Source organism: Triticum urartu, chromosome 2A, assembly GCF_056163025.1.
Source record: "Triticum urartu cultivar PI428250 chromosome 2A, HENAU_Tu73, whole genome shotgun sequence".
Taxonomy (NCBI): Eukaryota; Viridiplantae; Streptophyta; class Magnoliopsida; order Poales; family Poaceae; genus Triticum; species Triticum urartu.
In genome coordinates, this window is record NC_141874.1 from 180,155,677 (window position 1) to 180,177,807 (window position 22,131).

At 44.2% G+C, this 22,131-nt stretch overlaps 1 protein-coding gene across 1 annotated transcript; it reads left to right on the forward strand.

Annotated features, from left to right (window-relative positions):
* Nucleotides 1-1,392: 1,392 nt before the first annotated feature.
* On the forward strand, nt 1,393-11,845 carry LOC125536578 (alpha 1,4-glycosyltransferase family protein). The gene is made up of 5 exons (XM_048699817.2): nt 1,393-2,727; nt 7,354-7,503; nt 8,421-8,558; nt 10,610-10,801; nt 11,325-11,845. The coding sequence occupies exons 1-5, from the start codon at nt 1,550-1,552 to the stop codon at nt 11,509-11,511; spliced, it is 1,845 nt and encodes a 614-aa protein (XP_048555774.2). The 5' UTR covers nt 1,393-1,549; the 3' UTR covers nt 11,512-11,845.
* Nucleotides 11,846-22,131: the final 10,286 nt, after the last annotated feature.

Consider the following 22,131-nt stretch of genomic DNA (forward strand, 5'->3'; position numbering starts at 1 on the left):
TGGATCACATTTGTTTCAAAAATCACGCTCCCAAAGGTTTCATTCTGTTTGGACTCCGTTTGATATTCCTTTTCTGCGAAACACTGAAATAGGCAAAAAAAACAACAATTTGCACTTGGCCTTGGGTTAATAGGTTAGTCTCAAAAATAATATAAAAGTGTAAAATAAAGTCCATTAACATCCAAAACAGATAATATAATAGTATGGAACAATAAAAAATTATAGATACATTGGAGACGTATCAATTTTGCATGGCAGATTATGCGTGAAAAATTCACATTCATGAAGGATAAAATCTGAAAAAAGCACCTGAGCATGAGAAGCATCCATGCTTCTCATGTCCTTGCATGAATCCACCTGAGCATGAACTGCCCCCTGTTGCTGCTTGTGGAGCCGCCCCTGCCCTCCGCTGTTGCTTCCACACCCCAATGTTGCTCCTCCAAAGTGCCCTCCACTATTGTGTTGGTCCTCTTGATCATGTTGTGACTGCTCCCGAAGCTCGCGTTGCACAGAGCGTGGAGGTTTGGACACGAGGAAGCCATTGGAGTAGGCCGCGGAGCTCGCGGTGCACGAAGGCGTCGGAGCCGAACGTCGACATGCTCCATCCCGGACCACAATGCTCTCGTACCTGCGTCGGCACCCAATGTAGTAGCAGGGGCGCCTCTCGTCGCCGACCGCATCGCACCCCATCACCTTCCCGCCGCTCCTCTCCGTCAGAGCTGCCGCCGCCCGCTCCCCGCGCAACCACCTCCACTCTGTGCTCGCGCAGATCCTTGACGTGGCCTCCTGCTGCCTTGCCGAAGCCGCCCCAACACACGGGGCAGCAGCAGGGGCGTCCCTCGTCTTCAAACGCATCGCCCCCCCATCTCCTTCTCGCCACTCCTCCCCGCCTCGGTCTTCAGGAGCAGCACCTCCGCTGCGGTTTCCGAGTAAGCCGTCGGCGCAATCACCCACACACGAGCTCCTCGCCGTGGTGCTCGCGCTCCGGGAGCAGCACCTTCACCGCGGTCTCCGAGTAAGCGGCCCACACAGCCACCCCGCACGAGCTCCTCTTCGTGGTCTTCGAATATGCCGACGGGGCAGCCCCCACATGAGCTCGAGATGAAGGGGAGAAAAGTGAGCGGCATAGTGTATGGGGTAGTGGATAAGAGACTCGTTCGGTCGTGCGTCGTTCGCACCGAACGCTCTCAAAACATGACATGGCACCGCTCGCCGCTTTAAAAATCATAAATCGCGATATAGGGTGATAGAAACGTGGGCGAAGTTGATAAGTGTCACATTTGCGTTATGTGAAAAGTTGCCAAACAGGCTGTCAAGGGGCCAAGATGAATGTGTGCATCAAAAGCGAGCTTATTCCCCTGTTCATACGGTCAGCTCCCTGTCCAAAGAGGATTAGTTTGGTAGCCAAGCCAAGGTTGGTGAGGCCGCGCGACTGTGACAGTTCGACTAGCTAGAGTCACCGGGCATGGTTTAAACACCAAGAAAACGCAGCTACAGGCGCGCGGCGGAGCCTTGCGGTTGCAGGGGAGAGGATCCCTCCAACCGCGACATGCTGCCGCGCTCCCACTCGCACCCGGCCCGGCGGCGCTCCGGCCTCGGCCCGCAGCTCTGCGCCGTCGCCGCGGCGCTGCTCCTGCTCCTCTCCCTCGCCGTCCTCCACTCCCGCCTCTCCTCCTCCTCGCCCTTCCCCCTCTCCTCCTCGTCCCGCTCCTCCGCCACCGACTCCGCCGCCACCAACTCCACCGCTCTCCTCGCGGACGACGATGACGACCCCGTGGCCGCCGCTCTTGACCCCGACCTCACCCTCGCCGCCGTGACCACCGCTGCCGCCACCGAGGGCGCCGCGGCTACCAACCCCGACGACGACCGCATCGACGAGCTCGACGTGCTCGACGAGGACGACTCCTCCGCCGCCACCGACGCGGCCGACGACGTGCCCGCCTCCACCACCGCCGCGTCCTTCCTCTGGGACCACGCCGCCGGCGTCGCCCGCCTCCCCTTCCGCCTCCCCCCCGCTGGCGATGCCCCGCCCGCGGGGTTCCCCCACTTGGACTCCCCGCGTCGGATCGCCGCCGCCGCCTTTGGATCCGATGACGAGCCTGTGGATCTGGAGCTGCGGGTGGAGATCTCGTCCATCAGCGGCATTGAGGACGCGCTGCTCCTCAAGCCCGCCTCCGGCCGTAGCGAGACGCGGCTCCGCTCTGGTTGGGCGCGGTGGCTGGAGGGGAAGGCAGACTACCTCCGACGCGATCGGATGCTCAGGTCCAACTTGGAGTTCCTCAATCCTCGCAACCACCCTCTGCTCCAGGACCCAGACAGTCCTGGTCTCACTTCACTCACCCGTGGCGACCGCATGGTGCAGCGGATGCTCATCTCAGAAATTGAGAAAGGCTCATCCAAGAATTTTGCCCGGCGGAGCCTCAAGTCGTCTGACAATGAGCATGGAGTAGGATCCATTGTGAAGGAGGAGCCGGAAGAAGTTAGGAGGTGGGGACACTTTCCAGGAATTGATCCACATTTGGGGTTCTCGGAGTTCATGGAAAGGTTCTTCGAGCATGGGAAGTGCTCCATGAGGGTGTTCATGGTATGGAACAGCCCTCAGTGGGCGTACGGTGTTCGGCACCAGCGTGGGCTCGAGAGCTTGCTCCTGCAGCATCCTGATGCCTGTGTGGTCATGCTGTCGGAGACGCTGGAGCTGGAGACCTTCCATGAGTTTGTGAAGGAAGGGTATGTTTCATAACCTGTTTATTCGCTGATGCTTCTTTAGATCTAATTTGCGAGTGACAGCTGAAGTCATACAACTTTGTAGTGTTCGTAATAACTAGTATTTGATTAATGAGATTAGCTAACTGTGAATAACAAACTACAGAAAGATAATACTTCCAACATAAAAGCGTGAAGTAACTAGAACTAGAACCACTTGGTGCTACACGGTATTTTTCTTTCTTTGTACTAGTATATTTACCAGCTGTTTGAGGAAATGTGTCACTTCTGGGGAACGAACACCATGTTTTAGAACTATTGCTGGCATAAATGGACATGTACTGAGTAGAGACTGTCATTGAAGGGAATTGAAATCTCTAGTCTCTGGCATTGCATTTCTAGTCCCACCCTTTACATAGCCAATCTCTTTTCTAACCCTTGGATTAAAAGTGGCTTAGGTCCACACCTGTGCAGAATATTGTCTTCGCTGTTTTATTTCTTAGCATATAGAAGCTAATTGTGTTCTTATCCTCCCAGATTATTCCTTACTAACCGGTGAATAAATTACTAGTTGAACCCCAAGCCATCCAATAAAGTATTCATGAGTAGGATAATGGTACTTTCTTGTGCTTGCATTTGCATATTTGGTCAGCGCCACACAAGTAGTGTTTAAAGTATTATATTCTGTTTACCTATACTATTAACATTCGCTTGATTAGTTGTACAAGCATAAAAACATACCCTCACCTCTTAGATTACTGCTCCCCAGCTCTGTTAGCATTGGCACATCAAGTGATATCTCAGCTAGCTATGGGTGGATGATACAGATCGGATCTAATCTGAATTAATTAACTTTCTTAAATATCACAAATGACACACCTTTAGGTGCTTTAACCTTTTGCTATTTGCTATCCAACGTAGTTGTTTGCTGCAACTACTGCTCAGCATTGGCACATCAAGTGATATCTCAGCTAGCTATGGGTGGATGATACAGATCGGACCTAGTCTGAATTAATTAACTTTCTTAAATATCACAAATGACGCACCTTTAGGTGCTTTAACCTTTGCTATTTGCTATCCAACGTAGTTGTTTGCTGCAACTTTGATTGCTTTTCTAGATTTATCCACTCCAAAAGGTAATTTGATGGTTGCAGTCTGCATATTAGGTCAGCAAGATCCATTCTCTAGTAGTCCATAAATACATAATCGATTGTCTGGAATCCCAAGGAGGATTCTGTAAAGAGCAAGACACAATTAATGTGCGCCTGTTCTTTCTGGAGTTTGCGCTGCAGTATTTATAATTTTATATGTAAATCATAAACCATATCTCGAATTTTACATGGTTAATATACTGGAAGCTCATGGTTTTTTACCAATGGAGTGTTACGAACACATATATGGACAACTGAATACCCAACAAAAGTAAACAGCATCAATTAGTGAATCATCTGAGAAGGCTCTTTGTTTCAATGGCTGGTGTCCTTTGGTGACTTATTGCTCGATTACCATTCCAAAAAGAGCAAATCATAGGACGAATGCTAGGCGCGGGAGGCGGGACGACCGGCCCAAATTTCGTCCGGTCCCGCGCAGCCGCACGGTGCGCGCGCTCGTAACCACAGGATTCAGCCGCTAAGCCTTCAAGCACACCATCTTCTGGCTAGCGGCAGTTTTCCTGTAGCCCCTGCTTGGTCGTCTCCCCCGTGGCCACCAGTTTGTAGGCTCCATGGCGCCACTCATCGGCTCACCGGGGCCCCTTGCCGGCTCGACAGTTGCAGCGCTGGCGCCCGCGTGGTTCCGTCCCCTATGCAGCAAATCGCGCTGTCGGTTCCAGCAACCAGCCCACCGGTCGTAGCCATAGCCATGCCGTAGCCGGTTGGTGCAACGGCGAGTGCCGGTTCCAGCATGGGGGCATCGTGGTTGCAGCACCCTTCCTAGCCGTGGTCACCACCGGAAGCTCCGGCAGTCCCCCCGCGCAACCCCGGTGCCGTCACGCAAGGTCTCAGCTCGCCATGGCCTGTTGTAGCTTCCACCGATCACGGTTGCAGCATGGGCCGACGCAGGTTGCAGCTTTTTCCACTGCCGGTCGTGACATGAGTTGCTGGTTCTAGCATCCGCTACTGCCGGATCAAGCAACCTCCATGGCTAGTTGCAGCATCTGCCCCCGCCGGTTCCAGCATGGCCGTTGTCGATTCCAGCACCCGGTGGCCGTCAGTTCCAGCAAAAAGACGACCAAGGTTGTAGCATCGCCATTGGCCGGTTCCAGCACCGCCACCCACAGATTGCAACACCGTCTGCAACGAATAGCAGGACCACCACCCGGCGACACCACAGGCCCCAGCAGTGTCGGCAGCAGGGAGGAGAGGGTGGGGGGGGGGGGGGGGCAGCAATTGCTTGGACGGGGAAGAGACAAAAAAGGAGGAGGCCGCGGCCACATCTGTACCACTCTCACTGGACAACGGCTTTTACATGGGGAGCTCGTCCATGGAGGGCAGATGGAGAGTACTTCGGTGCTTCCTGTGAAAGAAGGAATCGAGACAGGAGAGGAGCTGGGGAAGAAAGGAAACGAGTGGAGGCGCATGGCCCGGAACGGATAAGGCACGGACGAAGACTTCTCTCGTGGGTCCCACCGAATACGTGCTGCTACACGAGCGAGGTGGCGTGAGCATCGCTGAACCGATTTGCATGGATATGGAGTGTATGATCTGATGGAATCGAACGACGCACACTCGACCGGCGCAAGACTTGTCCGGTCGACTGGAAGGAATTGTTTCCCAAATCATAGCTAATCTGTTCATGTTCTTTCTGAAGATTGTGCTCGAGCATTTGTTTAAAGCATATGCCATATCACGAATTTTACATGTTAATATATTGGAAGCTCTTTAGATGAATAACTAATGATTTACCAAGAGAAGGTGGTTTTTCCTGATGGAGTGTATGACATATGTACAACTGAATACTAATGATTTACCAAGTAAGTAGCATAAGTATCGGATCATCTTAAATTATCTACCATCTGAAATTTTCTACCTTTTATTTCAGTGTCTGCATTGTTTATAAGGCGTCCTACCTTAGACGCTTAGGCATTGCTTAGGCGATAAGGTGCCCTGGCAGCGCCTTACAAATATGCCCGCTTTAGGCGCTTAGGCGTCAGAGCGGGTGGTGCTCGCCTTAGGCCGCCTTACTGCCTTATAAACAATGAGTGGCTGGTTTCCTTTGGTGACTTATTGCTTGATTACCAGACATTTGAGATCTTCCGAATAGTCATTGCATCTTATAATATTTCAAAAGCGGTATTTTTTTCACTTGCCATCCATGTACAGATGTGTTTTCTGCGCTGAAATGACATCCTTCTAAGATATCATCTATACTTGTGCTGTAAACATGTGAAACATCAGCTATACTAGCTACAGCCCATGGGAACAACGGCAAGATGCTGCAGCTGTAATGGCTATTGAGATAGACATGTTCAAATAGTTTGGAGAGGATTCTTTTTCTATTTGATGACGATTCTGTCCAGCCATATGGGCAAGCAATCCAAATGCCAACTGGCAGCAGAAGTCCATTACTTGTACGTTTGGTTGATTAGTAGTTCCCTTTTATCTGCAGTTAGAATCCACATTATTGTAGTTACGTTGTTAGGGCTACTGCCTATAAGAATGGTGCACTTATCTTTGAGTTCAAGGATTGAAATAGTCCCTAGTGCGTCAAGTTCTGTTGTCGTCCTCCTTGACCATTCTAGACTTGTTTCTCCTGCAATTGTTGACCCATTTCTCCCTTGACCGGTGCCCTCCTTCATATAGCTTCATTCAGCTTCATGTGTTGCCATCCGACCTCTCGCCAACGGATGTTTACCTTGTTGCTGAATGTCCATGCCTACCTGTTTAGAGGGAAGCCCAAGCCATGTGACCGCCTTTTGTTCCCCTTCTTCTGTGAGTTATTCCTCCGTATTAGTTTGTTCACAACACCCTCTTTTGCCGTGAATATCGATGTGTTTCATATCGGTCTGCTCCCTTCCGTGCCATGTTTATATACTGAGCTCTGTTACAATTTGTTGATCTTATTTGGTGTTTGTGCACCATTCAACGTCATGAATCTTCTCTTCTTAGTTATGCCCCCCATTTTCACCATTTTTTAGTGGCAGTTCATTTTTTAGTTTTTAAGGTGGACTGGACCCTCAGAGCAACCATAGGAGATGGAATCCCTGTCTGGTTTTGAATGCCCCGTTCTATATGCGAGTGGTTGGGTGTCCGGATACACTAAATAGGCCTTGTCAAGCTTTCAGCTAGACACAAGTAGGACATCGATTTGTGTTGTTAGTAACTCTCTGTAACTTAATACAAGACATTTTTTGACACTGTCATAATGTCAAAGAACGTCTAATATTAGAAGTTACAGAGGGAGTAGTATCCTACCATGTGAATGAGCCAAATCATGTGCCCGCAGTTAAATTCTCACTAAATCATACAGCCAAGCTAAAATGTCTATTTGCTTAGAATTACATATGAACTCAATATTCTGAACACCGTCTTGTATTTAGCGTATATATGACCACCAATATAATGTGCATTTCATGTTGTAGATCTTATGAATAATTGTTTTCGCTACAGTTGTCTCTGCATCATCACTCATAGTTGATTTCTCCTCTTTCAGACACAAGGTTGCAGTTGCAGTGCCAAATCTTGATGAACTTTTGGAGGGCACACCAACCCACATTTTTGCATCGGTGTGGTATGAATGGCGGAAAACAATAAATTACCCCTTGCATTACAGTGAGCTAGTACGCCTTGCTGCTCTTTACAGGTAAGACAATAATAGTACTACATACTAGTGCCAACATTTGTTGATTACATGCATAATTTATTTGACAGTGTTAAAATAATCTAGAGAAAAGATGGAACTATTATGCTTTTCAAAAGGTATTATATCCATGTAGAGTCGTGGATGAATCTGCACCTGCAATGAATAGCCAGGTAGAACAAACCAGCAATGAGTAGTCAAGTAGAATACACGAGCAATGAATAGTCAGGTAGAACAGTTGAGTTACGAAAAGAGCCTTTCATTTGGAAACAGTTGACCCCCAATGCCATTGAAAGCAGATGCCCAGCTAGTTGTTAAATCTAACAACACTCCAGATCAGTTAGAACTTAAAAGTACAAGTGTACAACTAACATGTAGCAGTACATAAATAGTCATAAACCAAAGAACATAATTGTTTCTAAATTGTCACATGAAATGAAGATTCAAGCATCTAAAACTGCTTCTAAAATAGCACAACAAAACAGAACAAATTTCATCTTGGACTGTCATAAACTAATAATCAATCCTGATTCAGCTGTAAACATCCGTTCTCTGTTCTCTGTACTTTGCCATCTTTTTTCGTAGATGAATAGATAATAAAGAACATAAGATTGAAAGGTGCATTGCATATAATCAACATTCCCTTGATCTCAACGAAAAAATAGTTAATCGTTAAATTTTATGTGAGACTTTCTTTCGGTGAGCTTCCATTTTTCACTGGGCCCAAAAATGGTATATGTGTATACTTGTGTGGTGTACTAGGGTTGTAGGGAGATAGGGGAGGGGTATATACATACATAAACAACTTGAATGTTGAGGAGTCGGGTGCCGTGAGAACATAAATGTAATCATGAGTACAGTTTCAATTCTTCTTATTTTGAGGACAAAATATTGATATATGATCTATGTTCTGCATGCAGATACGGTGGTATATACCTTGACTCTGATATTATTGTACTCAAACCATTGAAATCCCTCCGAAATTCTATTGGTACTGTAAAAGAAGTTTCTAGAGGTTCCAGTTTCAGTGGTGCTGTATTGGCATTTGAAAAACAGAGGTAATAATAGTATCATGTGATCTCGTACATAACCATTTCCTTTTTTATTACTATTTCCCTTACATCTCAAATGGTATCCTATGTATTCATGCGTACAAATTAGGCACCGATTTTGGTCTGCCTAGGTCATAGTTCTTGTTGTCTTGGTATGTAATTCAATTAATGACGTGCCATAACACTTGCAGATGTTCAAAGGATGGAATTTCACATACCTGAATTTTCAATTTGAATTACGAAGTCACATAAATTGTTCAACTATATACTAGCAATCCATCTCTTTTTAAGGGTAGTTGGATAAACTAGATAATGCCCATGCGTTGTTGCGGGAATTTATAGCAATAAACTTATGAAGAATTAAAAAAAGGTAGTGGATGTAACTTGGCTTATTTGCCACTCCTTCAATAGATGATATGCATGCTTGTGCATATTCTGGAAAAAAGAATATATAAGAATAATATTCTCCATATTTCGCCATATATATAGAGGTGATTGCACTTTATAGTGACTCATAGTTTTCTAGCTTCAGCGAAGTGAATTTTTTGGCTAAAACAATTGATGACGTGGAGGGCCACTGCACATTATAGCGGCTCGTCATTTTCTAGCTTAGGTGAAATGATTTGTTGCTAAGAAGTCAATGATGTGGAGGCACTGTTCAGGATATCTGTGATACCATATCGGTCGGGGGCTGACAAGTGATTAATTGGCGAATCAGCCATTTAACTGAATATATTGGTAACCCATTTATCGGTAGGTTAACTAGGGCCATATCTATATATCCGCGGCTACATAGCAACATGCATTATGCTGAATGTGTAAATATGCAATCCTAGACTACATAGCAACAAGGAAGAGTGTTACCTCAATGTTCTAATGATGTCTAGATATACATAGAAGAGCAACAACAACAACATAGCAGCAGTAATTGTACATCACTATCTAACATCAAAGGAGAGTAGCACAGCAACAGTACTACTTGTACATTCTAGGCATAGGAGAGTAGTTTTGGGACAAAATATGATGCCCAGTTAATCGGCCCAGCCGATAATTTGGCCTGACAACCGATAAATCAGCTTGTCAGACAGATTAACTGGGCCTCCCAGTTAATGGGCCGAATAGGCCTTTCTCGTATCGGAGGCGGAGGGGGGCCGAATAGCAGTTAACTGCAGTTAATTGGCCGATATTTGTAACAATGTGTGGAGGTCTTGCATGGGCTTGATGATATGGAGGCTTTGCATTTGTTGAAAAATGAAATGTGGAGGTCTTGCATATGATTGATGATGTTAAGGCTTTGGACATGTTGAAAAATGAAATATGGAGGTCTTGCATGTGCTTGATGATGTGGAGGGCTTGCATGTTCTAGAAAAATAAATAGTGGGTTTCAACTATTTAAGAACATGCATGTAGAGAGGATCAGAGAAATAAAATTAGTGGGGTTGATGAGGTGGCATGCGGGCATGTCGAGTTAAATAGAAGTGGTGGGGATCAACTCTTTAAGTATATAGGATAAGTGTCATCTATTATGTCATTTGAAAGATATTAGAAAAACCTTCACATAGCTCCCAGAGGCCAGAAATTCCTTAATTGGAGGAAACAAAGAAATACTGTATCTAGATAGCTTACTGGTGGGTGTAGATTATGATGGTGCAGACAATAACTGCTAGATTTGCAGGAAAAATCTAATCGATATATTTTAGTCATAAGCATTAGAGTTGTATAATACAGCCATGTTTACTAATATGGAGTATATGTATTGTAATTGCATCTAGCCGTATTGGTGTTTGGGAAATGTGGCTAGCTTAATTAAAATCAGACAAAGTTAATCCTATCCTATCATGTAACAGGGACACAAATAGTTACAACACAAAATCCTAAAAGCAAATTTTTGGATGTTCTGTGAAGGCATTAACAACTTGAACATGCAAAATTTAATTGTAGCACAAAGTGTTTTATGATGCTTGGTGTCAAATGCAATGGCTTGAACAACGAGTTAACATTCTCAAGCTCTTCTAATACTTCTAACCCAGTTTCATACATTACTTTTGTTGATGCAGCCCATTCTTGCTTGAGTGCCTGAAGGAATGGTATTCAACATATGATGATACTCTCATACAGTGGAATGGTGCTGAACTTATGACAAGAGTAATAAGAAATCATTCTGACAGTGATCCAAATAGGGAGCACCTTGAGATACAGTTGGAACCCTCATTTACATTCTACCCCATAAATTCTACGGATATCAATAGGTATGTAGTTTGTCCATCCATTTGTCCTTCCATGGCCAGCCAACTTGTTCAGCTTTACTATTTGGAAGTAATATTCTGCTGTAAGCTATACAATGTTAGTCTATACATCAAGGTTTGATCTCAACCAGCAGTATGAACTTTACCAACTAAAATATTTACACTTATGTTGTATTACTCTTTCCTCTTGCCACCTGTTTGTTTCACCAAAGTTGTCTCCTACTGCAGAACATAGCTTCATGTTTTCCGACTCTGATGCTCTTGCGAGTTGTAATTGCAACAATGTTTGTTAATATGCTTCTTGATCCTGAACAGTTATTGCAAAATTCAGTCTCTGGACTTGATGCATGTCAACCATTCCAAAAGTTTAGCATTTAGCATTTACCCCCGCGAAAGAAGTTTACTACTTTGCATTTAAGATTGTTAAGGACTCGTTTTCAAAAAACATGAAGTAACCCTTTTTTCTTCAGATAGTACTGGTTAAATTTGTGGTATGCATGCTCATTGCAGTATTGATGTACTGCAGGTACTTCTCAGAACCAGACAGTACGGCTGAAAGAGCACAACATGATGCTCTGTTTTCCAGGATTCTGAACTACTCTACCACTTTCCACTTCTGGAACAGCATTACATCTTCTCTGGTTCCTGAATCCAACAGTCTTGTTGAGAGAATTCTTAACCATTACTGTCTCCATTGCCTTGATGTTCTATAGTTGGTAGCAACCTGGAGTTCCCATGACGAGCTTCATATTGGTTTAGAATACATATACAGAAGAAATTCACCAGTCTAATGGGTACAAAATATGGCTAGTATACTGTTGAAATCTGCCTAAAAAGTGTAACGGGGAAAATATTATGGTGGCATTGTAGATATATATTCTTTTCAACAGGGTATCGGTGGTGATGCTACAACCAAGTGCAATTTTGGTGACTTTGACCCTTTTTGTTGTTGGTGTTGATAGGAAATCTGCTTACTGCAAATATTGAATTCAACAACTTGGGCATTTGAAATTAAGAGGTTTGAGTAAATGAGTGTTTTGATATTCATCTTTTCTTGTTATACTTATATCTTACTTGCAATCCAGCAAATCATTAGGGAATAATTATTGATGTTTATCGTTTGAATGCTGAAGTACAGTGCAAAATTTATGGCAGGTTACTGAGAACAGCTTTCTCTGTTTCAACAAATCTACCAAACTATTTCTGGAACTTACACTGCTCCACAAATCGGACAAACTATTTTTTGACTTATTTGTTTGAAAGTGGCCAAGGATACGTTTGTAGCACATCCAAGCTAAAATTTTCTATCACCAGATTGCGCAACTAGCACTGACTCCACCCATAGTAGGCGAGGTTCCAGTGCATTTGCACCATGAGCAGCCATAGCACGAGCTACCTTTATTACAAGCCCGTGGGCTAAACGGGAAGGTCACATGATTAAAACTTAATCGCAGGAACTGGCGCAGGCTTCAAATCGAACTCAGTGCTCTGAACTGTTTTGGTGCTGCTTCCCTGCAAACAACTTCATAAACCCTTGTGTGTTCGAGATGAAACTCTGGTAATAGGGATTCCTTTTCAAGACATAGCAAATTTTGTACAATGTTACAAATTATTTTTTTACCAAGTTTGTAGAGAAACTATCAGTAGCATATGAATTCAGTAGCCGTGGATATTGCCATGAAATATGTTTTGGTGGTGTATTTAATTATTATTATAGGGGAGCCTTGGCGCAGTGTTAAAACTACTGTCTTGTGACCATGAGGTCATGGGCTCAAGTCCTGGTCAAATCCTTCCCCTTCCTCGAACAAGTATTTTCGAACGGAGGGAGTATTATTTATGAACTTGATTGAATTAGAAAATTTTGAATTACAATCAAATTTACGTCTTATATTTTGCTATATATTGTCAAGTCTTTAAAGTGTTTCGATATAGTCTCCCTCAAAAAAAAAACCCCCAACAAAGTGCACACACACGGTCCACAGGAAAGAGAGTGGCGTGGGCCCTATGAGACATGCTGAGCGCGTGCGTTCTATCGCTGTGAGAGTCTGCCGGCCAGCCTATTCACATCATTAATTACAAAAATATTATGATAGACACATCTTCGCATCAAAAAAACTTGCACACTTCCTTCAGACGGACACACATCGGGAACTATCTTTTAACTTCTTTTATTTTTTTAGTCGAGGGAACACCATCTATAATCTACCTCATTTTGCATGTTCTTTACGAGCATTTCACATAGCACAATTGCGGGTGTTGGCAGTGCATTTATTTAGTATTATAGATGTTTATATTATTTACGAACTTGGTTGAATTAGAAAATTTTGAATTACAATCAAATTTACGTCTTATATTTGCTAAGAGACGGCATAATATATTGTCAAGTCTTTAAAGTATTTAGATATAGTCTCCCTTAAAAAAACAACAACAAAGTGCACACACACGGTCCATAGGAAAGGGAATGGTATGGGCCCTACGAGACGCGTTGAGCACGTGCGTTCTACCGGCATGAGAGCCTGCCGGTCGGCCGATTCACATCATTAATTACAAAAATATCATGATGACACGTCTTCGCACCAAAAAAACTTGCACAGTTTCTTCAAACGAACACACATTGAGAACGACCTTTTAACTTCTTTTATTTTTTATAGGCAAGGGAACTCCATCTATACTCTGCCTCATTTTGCATGTTTCTTACGAGCATTTCACATTAGCACAATTGTGGGCTGACCCAATTAATACAACCAGAACCAGACTAGATACTTGTACCGCACGAAACACTGTCCACCTGAGAATAATGAACCATCGGCGTCCAAACAGTTTGGTATTGAAATTCCTGGAATTTTTTGGACTTAAGAGTTTGTAGGGAAATTATATTAGTAATATATACACCACATATTTTCACGCCATATATATTTGTTGCTGTAAATGTTCACACTGTTTTCTTTAAACTTGGTCAAGCTTTATAAAATTTGACTTCAGTCAAAACTAGTATGCGAAGTAAATAAAAACGGATTGACCTGGTATTTTGCCAAGAGGCGGTATAATACATTGACAAGTCTTAAAGTGCTCAGCTATAGTACACACACGGTCACCACTGTATATACATGCCACTCTCGCGAAAGGCGCTCCATCATTGGCTTGTCGAACAAACTAGACCATAAAGGCGCGCGTTGCCACGCTCGTCCATTTTAAAGAAAAAATAAATAAATTTAGAAAAAATTATGTAGTTTCAACATTTCAAAATTACAATTTTTACGGTCCACATCCATAGAGAAAGATGATTTTACTTACATGACACATGAATGCTTGAATTGAATTCTTAACATTGGTTATGTTCTAGCACAAATATATTACCAGCAAAAAGATAATATACAATTTCAAAGCAGACATTCATCAACGCCTTTGTCTGCATTTGCAGTTGAACAACCAAGGAAGGATAATGCAGAAAAGTGCCCTCACCGAGATAGGGCATGTGGAAAAGATTTGTTTGATCAAGTGTCTAACACACCCATTGCAAGATATTTGTATCATAACTAAATAACTTGGTCTGGCAAGAAAGCAAATGCAAGTATAATAATTGTGTACTCAGCTCCATCTATATTGACCGTTTATAAGTCAGGATCTGGAATACATATCATCTAGGAAATGTTTTTGACATCCTTCCGGAAATGATTGAAGAATGGTACTCCCTCCGTCACGGTTTAGAAGGCGCGCTTGAAAATTCTCTGGGACCTAGGTGGTTATCTATTGGTTATGAGATGGGCTAGAAAATAGCATTCACACTATGCATGCATATAGAAATAGTATATAGGAGTACTAATTAGCTACTAGACATAAATGCAATGCGCCCTAAACCTTGTCTATTGTGGAAACGCACGCAAATTTAACTATGCCTTCTAAACTGTGACGGAGGAAGTAACTGCTAATGAACAACAATAAAAGAAACCTTGGGATCAAATATGTAAGATCTTCCTACATAGGAGTACATTGTATTTCTTTCACACCTACAAGAGAATAGTGATCAAGGTAGGGAGCAGGCACAACAAAAAGTCACCATAGATATATAGTCACTGGGTTACCTCAGATATGAAAATGAGAGATGACGCTGAACTCACTATGCACATATTTGTGCCTATATTAGTAATTTAGTATCATTACTCCAGTCGCAGGTGCTTTACTAATGAACTCACCATGAACATGACTCGATTCGTTAAGAAAAAAAAAGGGTTGGATCTTATACACGAACATGGAAACTATGGAACAAAACTCGAACTGATCGGTGAGAATGCAGTAAACAAGTTACCTTCACAAAACCAAATGGAGGCTGTAATCTGCACCATATTCATGGTCTAGCAAAATCACTTCAGGAAAACACACACGTCCCCTTGATTAGGGGAGAGGAAGCAGAAGGAAAAGGGACCTCATCCGCTTGCACCTTCCTATGTGTGTTTGTCTCCCCGACCATAGTAAGCACGCTGACGAGAATGAGATCTGTACGGGAAGCTAAACGGCCGCTGCAACGACGGCACAATGTCACTGTCTCTCCTTCCCCTCCTCTTCCCTTGCAGCAAGCAACCTAACAACAAAGGAGGCCACCGGCAAGCCAGCTGCTACCTGCGGACGAAGGATCGAAGATGGTAGGACAAGACAATGGAGCTCGTGGCCATCGGATCTAGGCTTTTGGTAGGGCGTGTGGCGGTAAGAGAAAGCTGCCGCCACCACCGTCGCCTGTACAAGGAGTTGAGGTACGGTTCGCCCAAATCGGCGGCGAGCTGCATCATCCCACGCGTGCCTCGCTCGTTTCCATAGCCAAGCGCTGATCGCAACCGTCTATTCATGATCGGGCAGTGCGATGCATCCGTGAACGAGAGGGCGGCCAGGTCGCTGTCCGGAGCAGCAGCCCATTAACGTTGGGCCGACCAGAACGCCCGAGTTGGATTGGTAGAAAAGGCCGTGGGATGAGGTGGGATGACGGTACGATCAGGACCATTGAGTGAGCCGATCAAACGGTTTAGAGCGTCAAATCGTTGTGAGCAGCCGTAGCTAGCTCAGTTTTACTGTTTCTTAATACAGTACTCCTATAATTCAATCGCAACGGTTAACTTACTTTAGAACGGCAATTTATTGGTGCGAGGAGAAAGTAAACATGCAACATGAAGTAGATACACGTAGCGTATGTATCAGCTCGTGATTTAGGCGGCCGCTGACATCCTCCTTCTGCTGTACCGGACCATGGCCTTCCCCTTGGGCCCCGGCATGACCACATTCCAGTCCGTCCCGGAGAACGGCGACATCATCTCCATCTCAAAGTTCCTCAGCAGGTGGCTCCAGGGACTGTCTAGGTCTCAGTCGACTGAGTCAGTCGGCTGACGTCATCCCTGACAGATTAGGCCTGTTTAGCATCCCTTCCTGATGGGTTTTAATTTCTTCGTGATGGGCTTATGGTGTGGACTTTGCTTGTTTGTTTGTTTGTTATTTTTGCTGTTTGTTTGGCCCGTTGTACCTGTGTCCCTGCCCATGGACGCAGCAAATACACAACAGAAAAGCAAAGAGCCCATGTATAGCCAAACGACAGGAAAACTTTTGCTTCTCTCCCAGTTGTACGTTCCTCTGTCAGATAAAACCCTACCCCCCCCCCCCACCCCACCCCCACCACATGGATCCATCTGCAACTCCTTTCAATTTCTTGTTCCCTTCTTTGTTTTGGACCTGAAAACCTTGTAATTTCTTCTCCCCCTTTGTTTTTCTGCACCAATCTTGGAGCAGTATGGAAATTTCCTGATGGGCACACATGTTTGTCTCTAAGATAACTTCATGGTAGAAAACTCCAACTTTGTCTCAGCCTGATGTTCAAGTTTCTCTGAAGAAAAAAAAGTGAAGAAAGAAAACTGTAGTATATTAGAAGCATGGGTTTCAGTAGTTGATGACAAAAAAGATAATAATTTTCATGCTAGTGCTAATTTTTGTATGTCCAGCACACATACTGTTCAGGACACGTACTAAGCATGTAGTACACTTGCTGTGGGCAGAGAAAAGGTTGAATTTTTGTTGTTGTTCTTGACAGTTTCTGAATATGATAAACTAATGAACATGGTTCTTTGCATTAGCCAAAAAAAATATGTCATGGATTCAGATTGACACATACTGTCTTCTGCATTTCATGTAGCAGCCAGTGAATACTTTGGCACGGAGATTTCCAAGCAATCGTGCTCCAGCTCCACATAATTTGGTGACCCCAGTCCAAGTAAGATAAAAAATGCGAAAACAAAAAATCTCTTAGATTGTAAATACATATGTTTGAGATGTGTCACCATCCCAGAAACTGACATAAGCATGATTTGTGTTTCCATGGCAGCAGTACCATGGTGTCCAGTATGTGCAGCAATAACAGCCTACGATGAATTTGGCATTCCAACCATCTCCAAGTGCATTTGCACCACATGTACGAGTTTTTCTTGAAGAAAAAAAGATTGATTATGCCCTCTTTAAGTTCCCTACTTCATAAATGACCTGCCGCTCTACTATCATGCCCTTGTAATTCTGTGAAAAAAATAAGATTGATAAAGAAAGAAACTTATACTGTTATGAAAAATGCACGGGATGAATTTCCTTGGAAGTGGTAACATGACATACACACAGTTATTGTTTGCTGCTGACCCAGAGGTACTATAAAGTGCCTTTATTTTGTTGACTTTCACATGCATAGTTGAAAAAAATAAACTACATAACATGTTTGTGGTCACAGGCTGGTATTGTTCATTAACATACAACTGGGCCCCATGTCTCTCGACGCTGCCACCTCCGACAAAACAGAGGCCCCTCTAGTTGCGATCAAACAAGAAGACATGAAGTTGCGTGCCCATTGTGGGACATGCAACTGGCGCCTGACCCCGTACAACAAGTAATGGAAGTCGAGTTGTGACCAAGTTATAAGGCATGCAGTTGCGACCAAGTTAGAAGACATACAGTTGTGTGTCTAGTGTGGGACATGCAACTGGGCCGCCCCCTCCGACAAAACAAAGGCCCCTCTAGTTGCGACCAAGCTAGAAGACATGCAGTTACGTGCCCATCATGCTGGGACATGCAACTGGCGCCTCTCCTCGTACAAACAAGAAATGGAAGTCAAGTTGCAACTAAGTAATAAGGCATGCAGTTGCGACCAAGTTAGAAAGACATGCAGTTGCGTGCCCTATTGTGGAACATGCAACTGGGCCCCGTGTCTCTCGACGCCGCCCCCTTCGACAAAACAAAGATCCCCCTAGTTGCAAACAAACTAGAAGACACGCAGTTGCGTGCCTAGTGTGGGGCATACAACTGGGCCCCTCTCTCTCGATGCTGCCCCATCCGACAAAAGAAAAGCCCCCAGAGTTGCGACCAAGTTAGAAGACATGCAGTTGCGTGCCTAGTGTGGGACATGCAAGTGGGCCACCTCTCTCCCTCTTTGTCGCCCCTCCGACAAAACAAAGGCCCTTCCATTTGCGGCCAAGCTAGAAGACATGCAGTTGCGTGCCCATTATGGGACATGCAACTGGCGCCTGTCCCCGTACAACAAGAAATGGAAGTCGAGTTGGCATGCAGTTGCGACCAAATTAGAAGACATGCAATTGCGTGCCTAATGTGGGACATGCAACTGGGCCCCATCTCTCTCAACATTGCCCCCTCCGACAAACATAAAGATCCCCCGTAGTTGAGACCAAACTAGAAGACATGAAGTTGCGTGCCTAGTGTGGGGCATGCAACTGGGCCCCATCTCTCTCAACACCACCCCCTTCGACAAACAAAGCCCCCCCGGTTGCAACCAAGCTAGAAGACATGCAGTTACATGCCCAATGTGGGAAATGCAACCGGTGCCTATCCCTGGACAACAAAAACGGAAGTAGAGTTGCAACCAAGTTATAAGACATGCAATTGCGACCAAGCTAGAAGACATGGAGTTATAAAGACATGCAGTTGCGTGCCTGCCGTGGACATGCAACTGGGCCCCTCTCTCTCAATGCCGCCCTCTTCGATGAAACAAAGAACCCCCTAGTTGCGACCAAGTTAGAAGACATGCAGTTGCATGCCTGTTGCGGGACATGCAACTGGCCCCCTATCTCTCGATGTCGCCCCCTCCAACAAAACAAAGCCCCCCCCCCCCCGCCCAGTTGTGACCAAGTTGGAGTTCATGCAGTTGCATGCCTAGTTTGTGACATGCAACTGGGCCCCATTCTTCTCGACGTCGTCCCCTTCGACAAAACAAATCCCCCCCCCCAAGTTGCGACCAAGTTAGAAGACTTGTAGTTGCGTGCCATTGTGGGACATGCAAAATACTGGCGCCTCTCCCCGTATAATAAAAATGGAAGTGGAGTTGCAAACCAAGTTATAAGACATGTAGTTGCAACCATGCTCGGAAAAAACATGTGGTTGCACGCCTAGTGTGGGGCATGCAATTGGGCCCCTCTCTCTCGACGTCGCCCCCTCCGACAAAACAAGGGTACCTCCTTAGTTGCGACCAAGTTAGAAAGACATGCGGTTGCATGCTTAGTGTGGGGCATGCAACTAGGCCCCTCTCTCTCATGCCGCACCCCACCAACAAAACAAAGGCCCCCCTTAGTTTCGACCAAGTTAGAAAGACATGCAGTTGCCTGCCTGTTGTGGGGACATGCAACTAGCCCCCTCTCCCCCTTAGACAAAACAAAGGTCCCCCCTAGTTGCGACCAAGTTAGAAAGATTTGCAGTTGCCTGCCTGTTGTGCGACATGCAACTAGCGCCCTCTCTCCCGACGCCACCCCCTCCGATAAAACAAAGGCCCCCAGTTCCGACCAAGGTAGAAGACATACAGTTGCGTGCCCATTGTGGGACGTGCAAAAACTGACGCCTCTGCCTATACAACGAAATTAGAAGTCGAGTTGCAACCAAGTTATAAAAAGACATGCAGTTGTCACCATGCTGGGATGGTTGCGTGCCTAGTGGCCCCCCCTCTCTCTCGACGCCGCCCCCTCCGACAAAATAAAGGTCTCCAGTTGCGCCCGGGTTCGAAGACATGCAGTTGCGTGCCTTTTGTAGGACATGCAACTGGCCTCTCTACCTGTAGTCAAGTTTAAACCAAGTTATAAAGACATACAGTTGTGTGCCTGTTGTGGGGCATGCAAATGGCCCCATCTTCTCAATGCCGCCCCCTCCGACAAAACAAAATGTTCCCACCCCTCTACTACTGCAGATGTGACCCCCACCCCTATCCTACCGTTCCACTTACAAACAAACCATACCGAGAGAGATGCGACCCCTCCATCCGCTCTCCCTACCGGCGATGCGACACTCACCGCTCTCCAACCGTTGCCATGGTAGTTGGGGTGTGTGCAACATGCACTTGCAGTCATGGGTGTGTTTATCTGTCGGACCGTCCTCTCTTATGAAAACCCACTTACAAAACTTCCTCCTCCCCCAACTACAATTACAAATTGTTATAAAAAGTGGTATTTTTAAATTACATTGTTTCCTAAAAAAAGAAATGCGCACCCATGCCCTCATGTGCTAAACACACACACACGGCATACTAAGAGAAAAAAAGATAGTGTAGTAGTTGCAAACAAAAAGGCTAAAGAAAACAGAAGGGAAAAAGGCTTGTAATTCTTAAACTAATGATTTCTGCACAAAAATTCTAACTGATTGCCCAACAATTCTTAATAAAAAATTCTCCAAATTTTTTTTGACCAACTACAGTAGGGAAAAATCCCTACGGACCCTCCAAAAAAATGAACAACACGCATATGCATTGTTATTTTTCATTTTCCAAATCATCTTTGGAAAAAAAATGTTTCTCTCGTTCATGGGGGCGTTTGGAAAAACTAATAATCTACAAAAGACAATAAAAAATGCATGTTAAAAAAACATATATAAAAAAGAGAGATATAAAGACAGCCTGAAAGGATTTCGAACATTCTGTTAATAAAAACCAAAGTTTACACAAAAAAGACAAATTAAAAATGCAGATTTCAAAAAAGGTTTTAACTTATAGTTAAACTAATAAAAACAAAAGTAAAATAATTTCAGAATTAACAGTTTCACTAATGCAAAAAATTGCAACGAAAGTGCTTGCGCCTTTACTTAAAAACTAAACATGCAAAAAGAAAAACTGAAAAAAAACAGTGAGAAAATGGATACATACCATGCTTCCCAAAAGAATATTAGTCCTCGTGAGGCGGTGCACAAATGCCAACCCTATGAACCCATTGTTGAGCGGAAGCAGCCCATCTTCCTGAGTGCGAACAATATCATCATCGTCATCACTGTTGCCAGCTTGTCTATCCTCGTCTTCTTCATCTGAGACTTCCATGTAGTCATTCTCACCCTCAGATCCTTCATCTTCGGCACCATTCCCGAATTGAATCACACAGACAACTGCCCTTGGGGAAGGCTAGTCCAAATAGAAGAGAACCAGCTGGCCCTTCCCCAACTTGTTGTCTGCAACAAATTTCCTCCACCCACTACCATACATTATGCTCTTTCTGGGCCCCTTGTGACACTTAACGGTGTACATCCGTTTGTTTGCCTTAAACTTCAGTGTATCCCCTGTCAGGTCGTTGAAACGAACTCTTTCGTTACATGGCACAACCTGTTGTGTGTTGAACACAAAAAAAGAACAACAAAAAAACGATCATCAAAACTGCCTGAAAAAATGAATTGAGCACTGATATAAAAGTCAAAAAGATGCAAAACAACCTAAAAAAATCAGTCTAGAACTAGCATAGGTTACTGCACATGACATAAACGACCATCAAGTTCAAAATTCTGGGAGACCAACAAATATCAACCTTCAACAACAATAAAATAATTCTATGATGATAAGTACCTAAAAATAAAGATCAGAACAGTGGAAAAACTTGTATATAGGTTGCGAAGTTACCCCTGCGTTTTTGAACTCCTTCCAGACAAACATGCTCATCCCGCTTGTCCTGCTCTCGCGGTAGCAAGGGCTCAAACAAACTCTGCACACCATCTCCTGTGCCGCATAAAAAAGCGATAAATTTGTGCTAGTGAGACCCATACATATTCAGCTAAAAAATGATTTTTAGAGGAAAAAACTTGTATCCTTCCGACGAGAAAGATTTCAAGATAATGATGAGATATCATTGGCGTCGCTACTAATGACAAAAAAAAGAAAACAAATAAATTTGCGATGTGGGGATCCATCAAAAAGACCATATTATCTTGATTTCATATACAAAAAGGAATAAACATCATACTGAATCATACAGGTTTTCGGCAGAAAAAGAAAAAAGAAACTAAAATAAAACATGCTGTTGCTGGATACTTACTTTCATTAATCATTCCTTTTTAAAATAGATAAA

Excerpts from the sequence above, each read along its gene's own strand:
- LOC125536578 (XM_048699817.2), top strand. The coding sequence starts at position 1,550 with ATGCTGCCGCGCTCCCACTCGCACCCGGCCCGGCGGCGCTCCGGCCTC. Across the intron at positions 2,728-7,353 it reads CATGAGTTTGTGAAGGAAGG|ACACAAGGTTGCAGTTGCAG; the intron begins GTATGTTTCATA and ends CTCCTCTTTCAG. Across the intron at positions 7,504-8,420 it reads CGCCTTGCTGCTCTTTACAG|ATACGGTGGTATATACCTTG; the intron begins GTAAGACAATAA and ends TTCTGCATGCAG.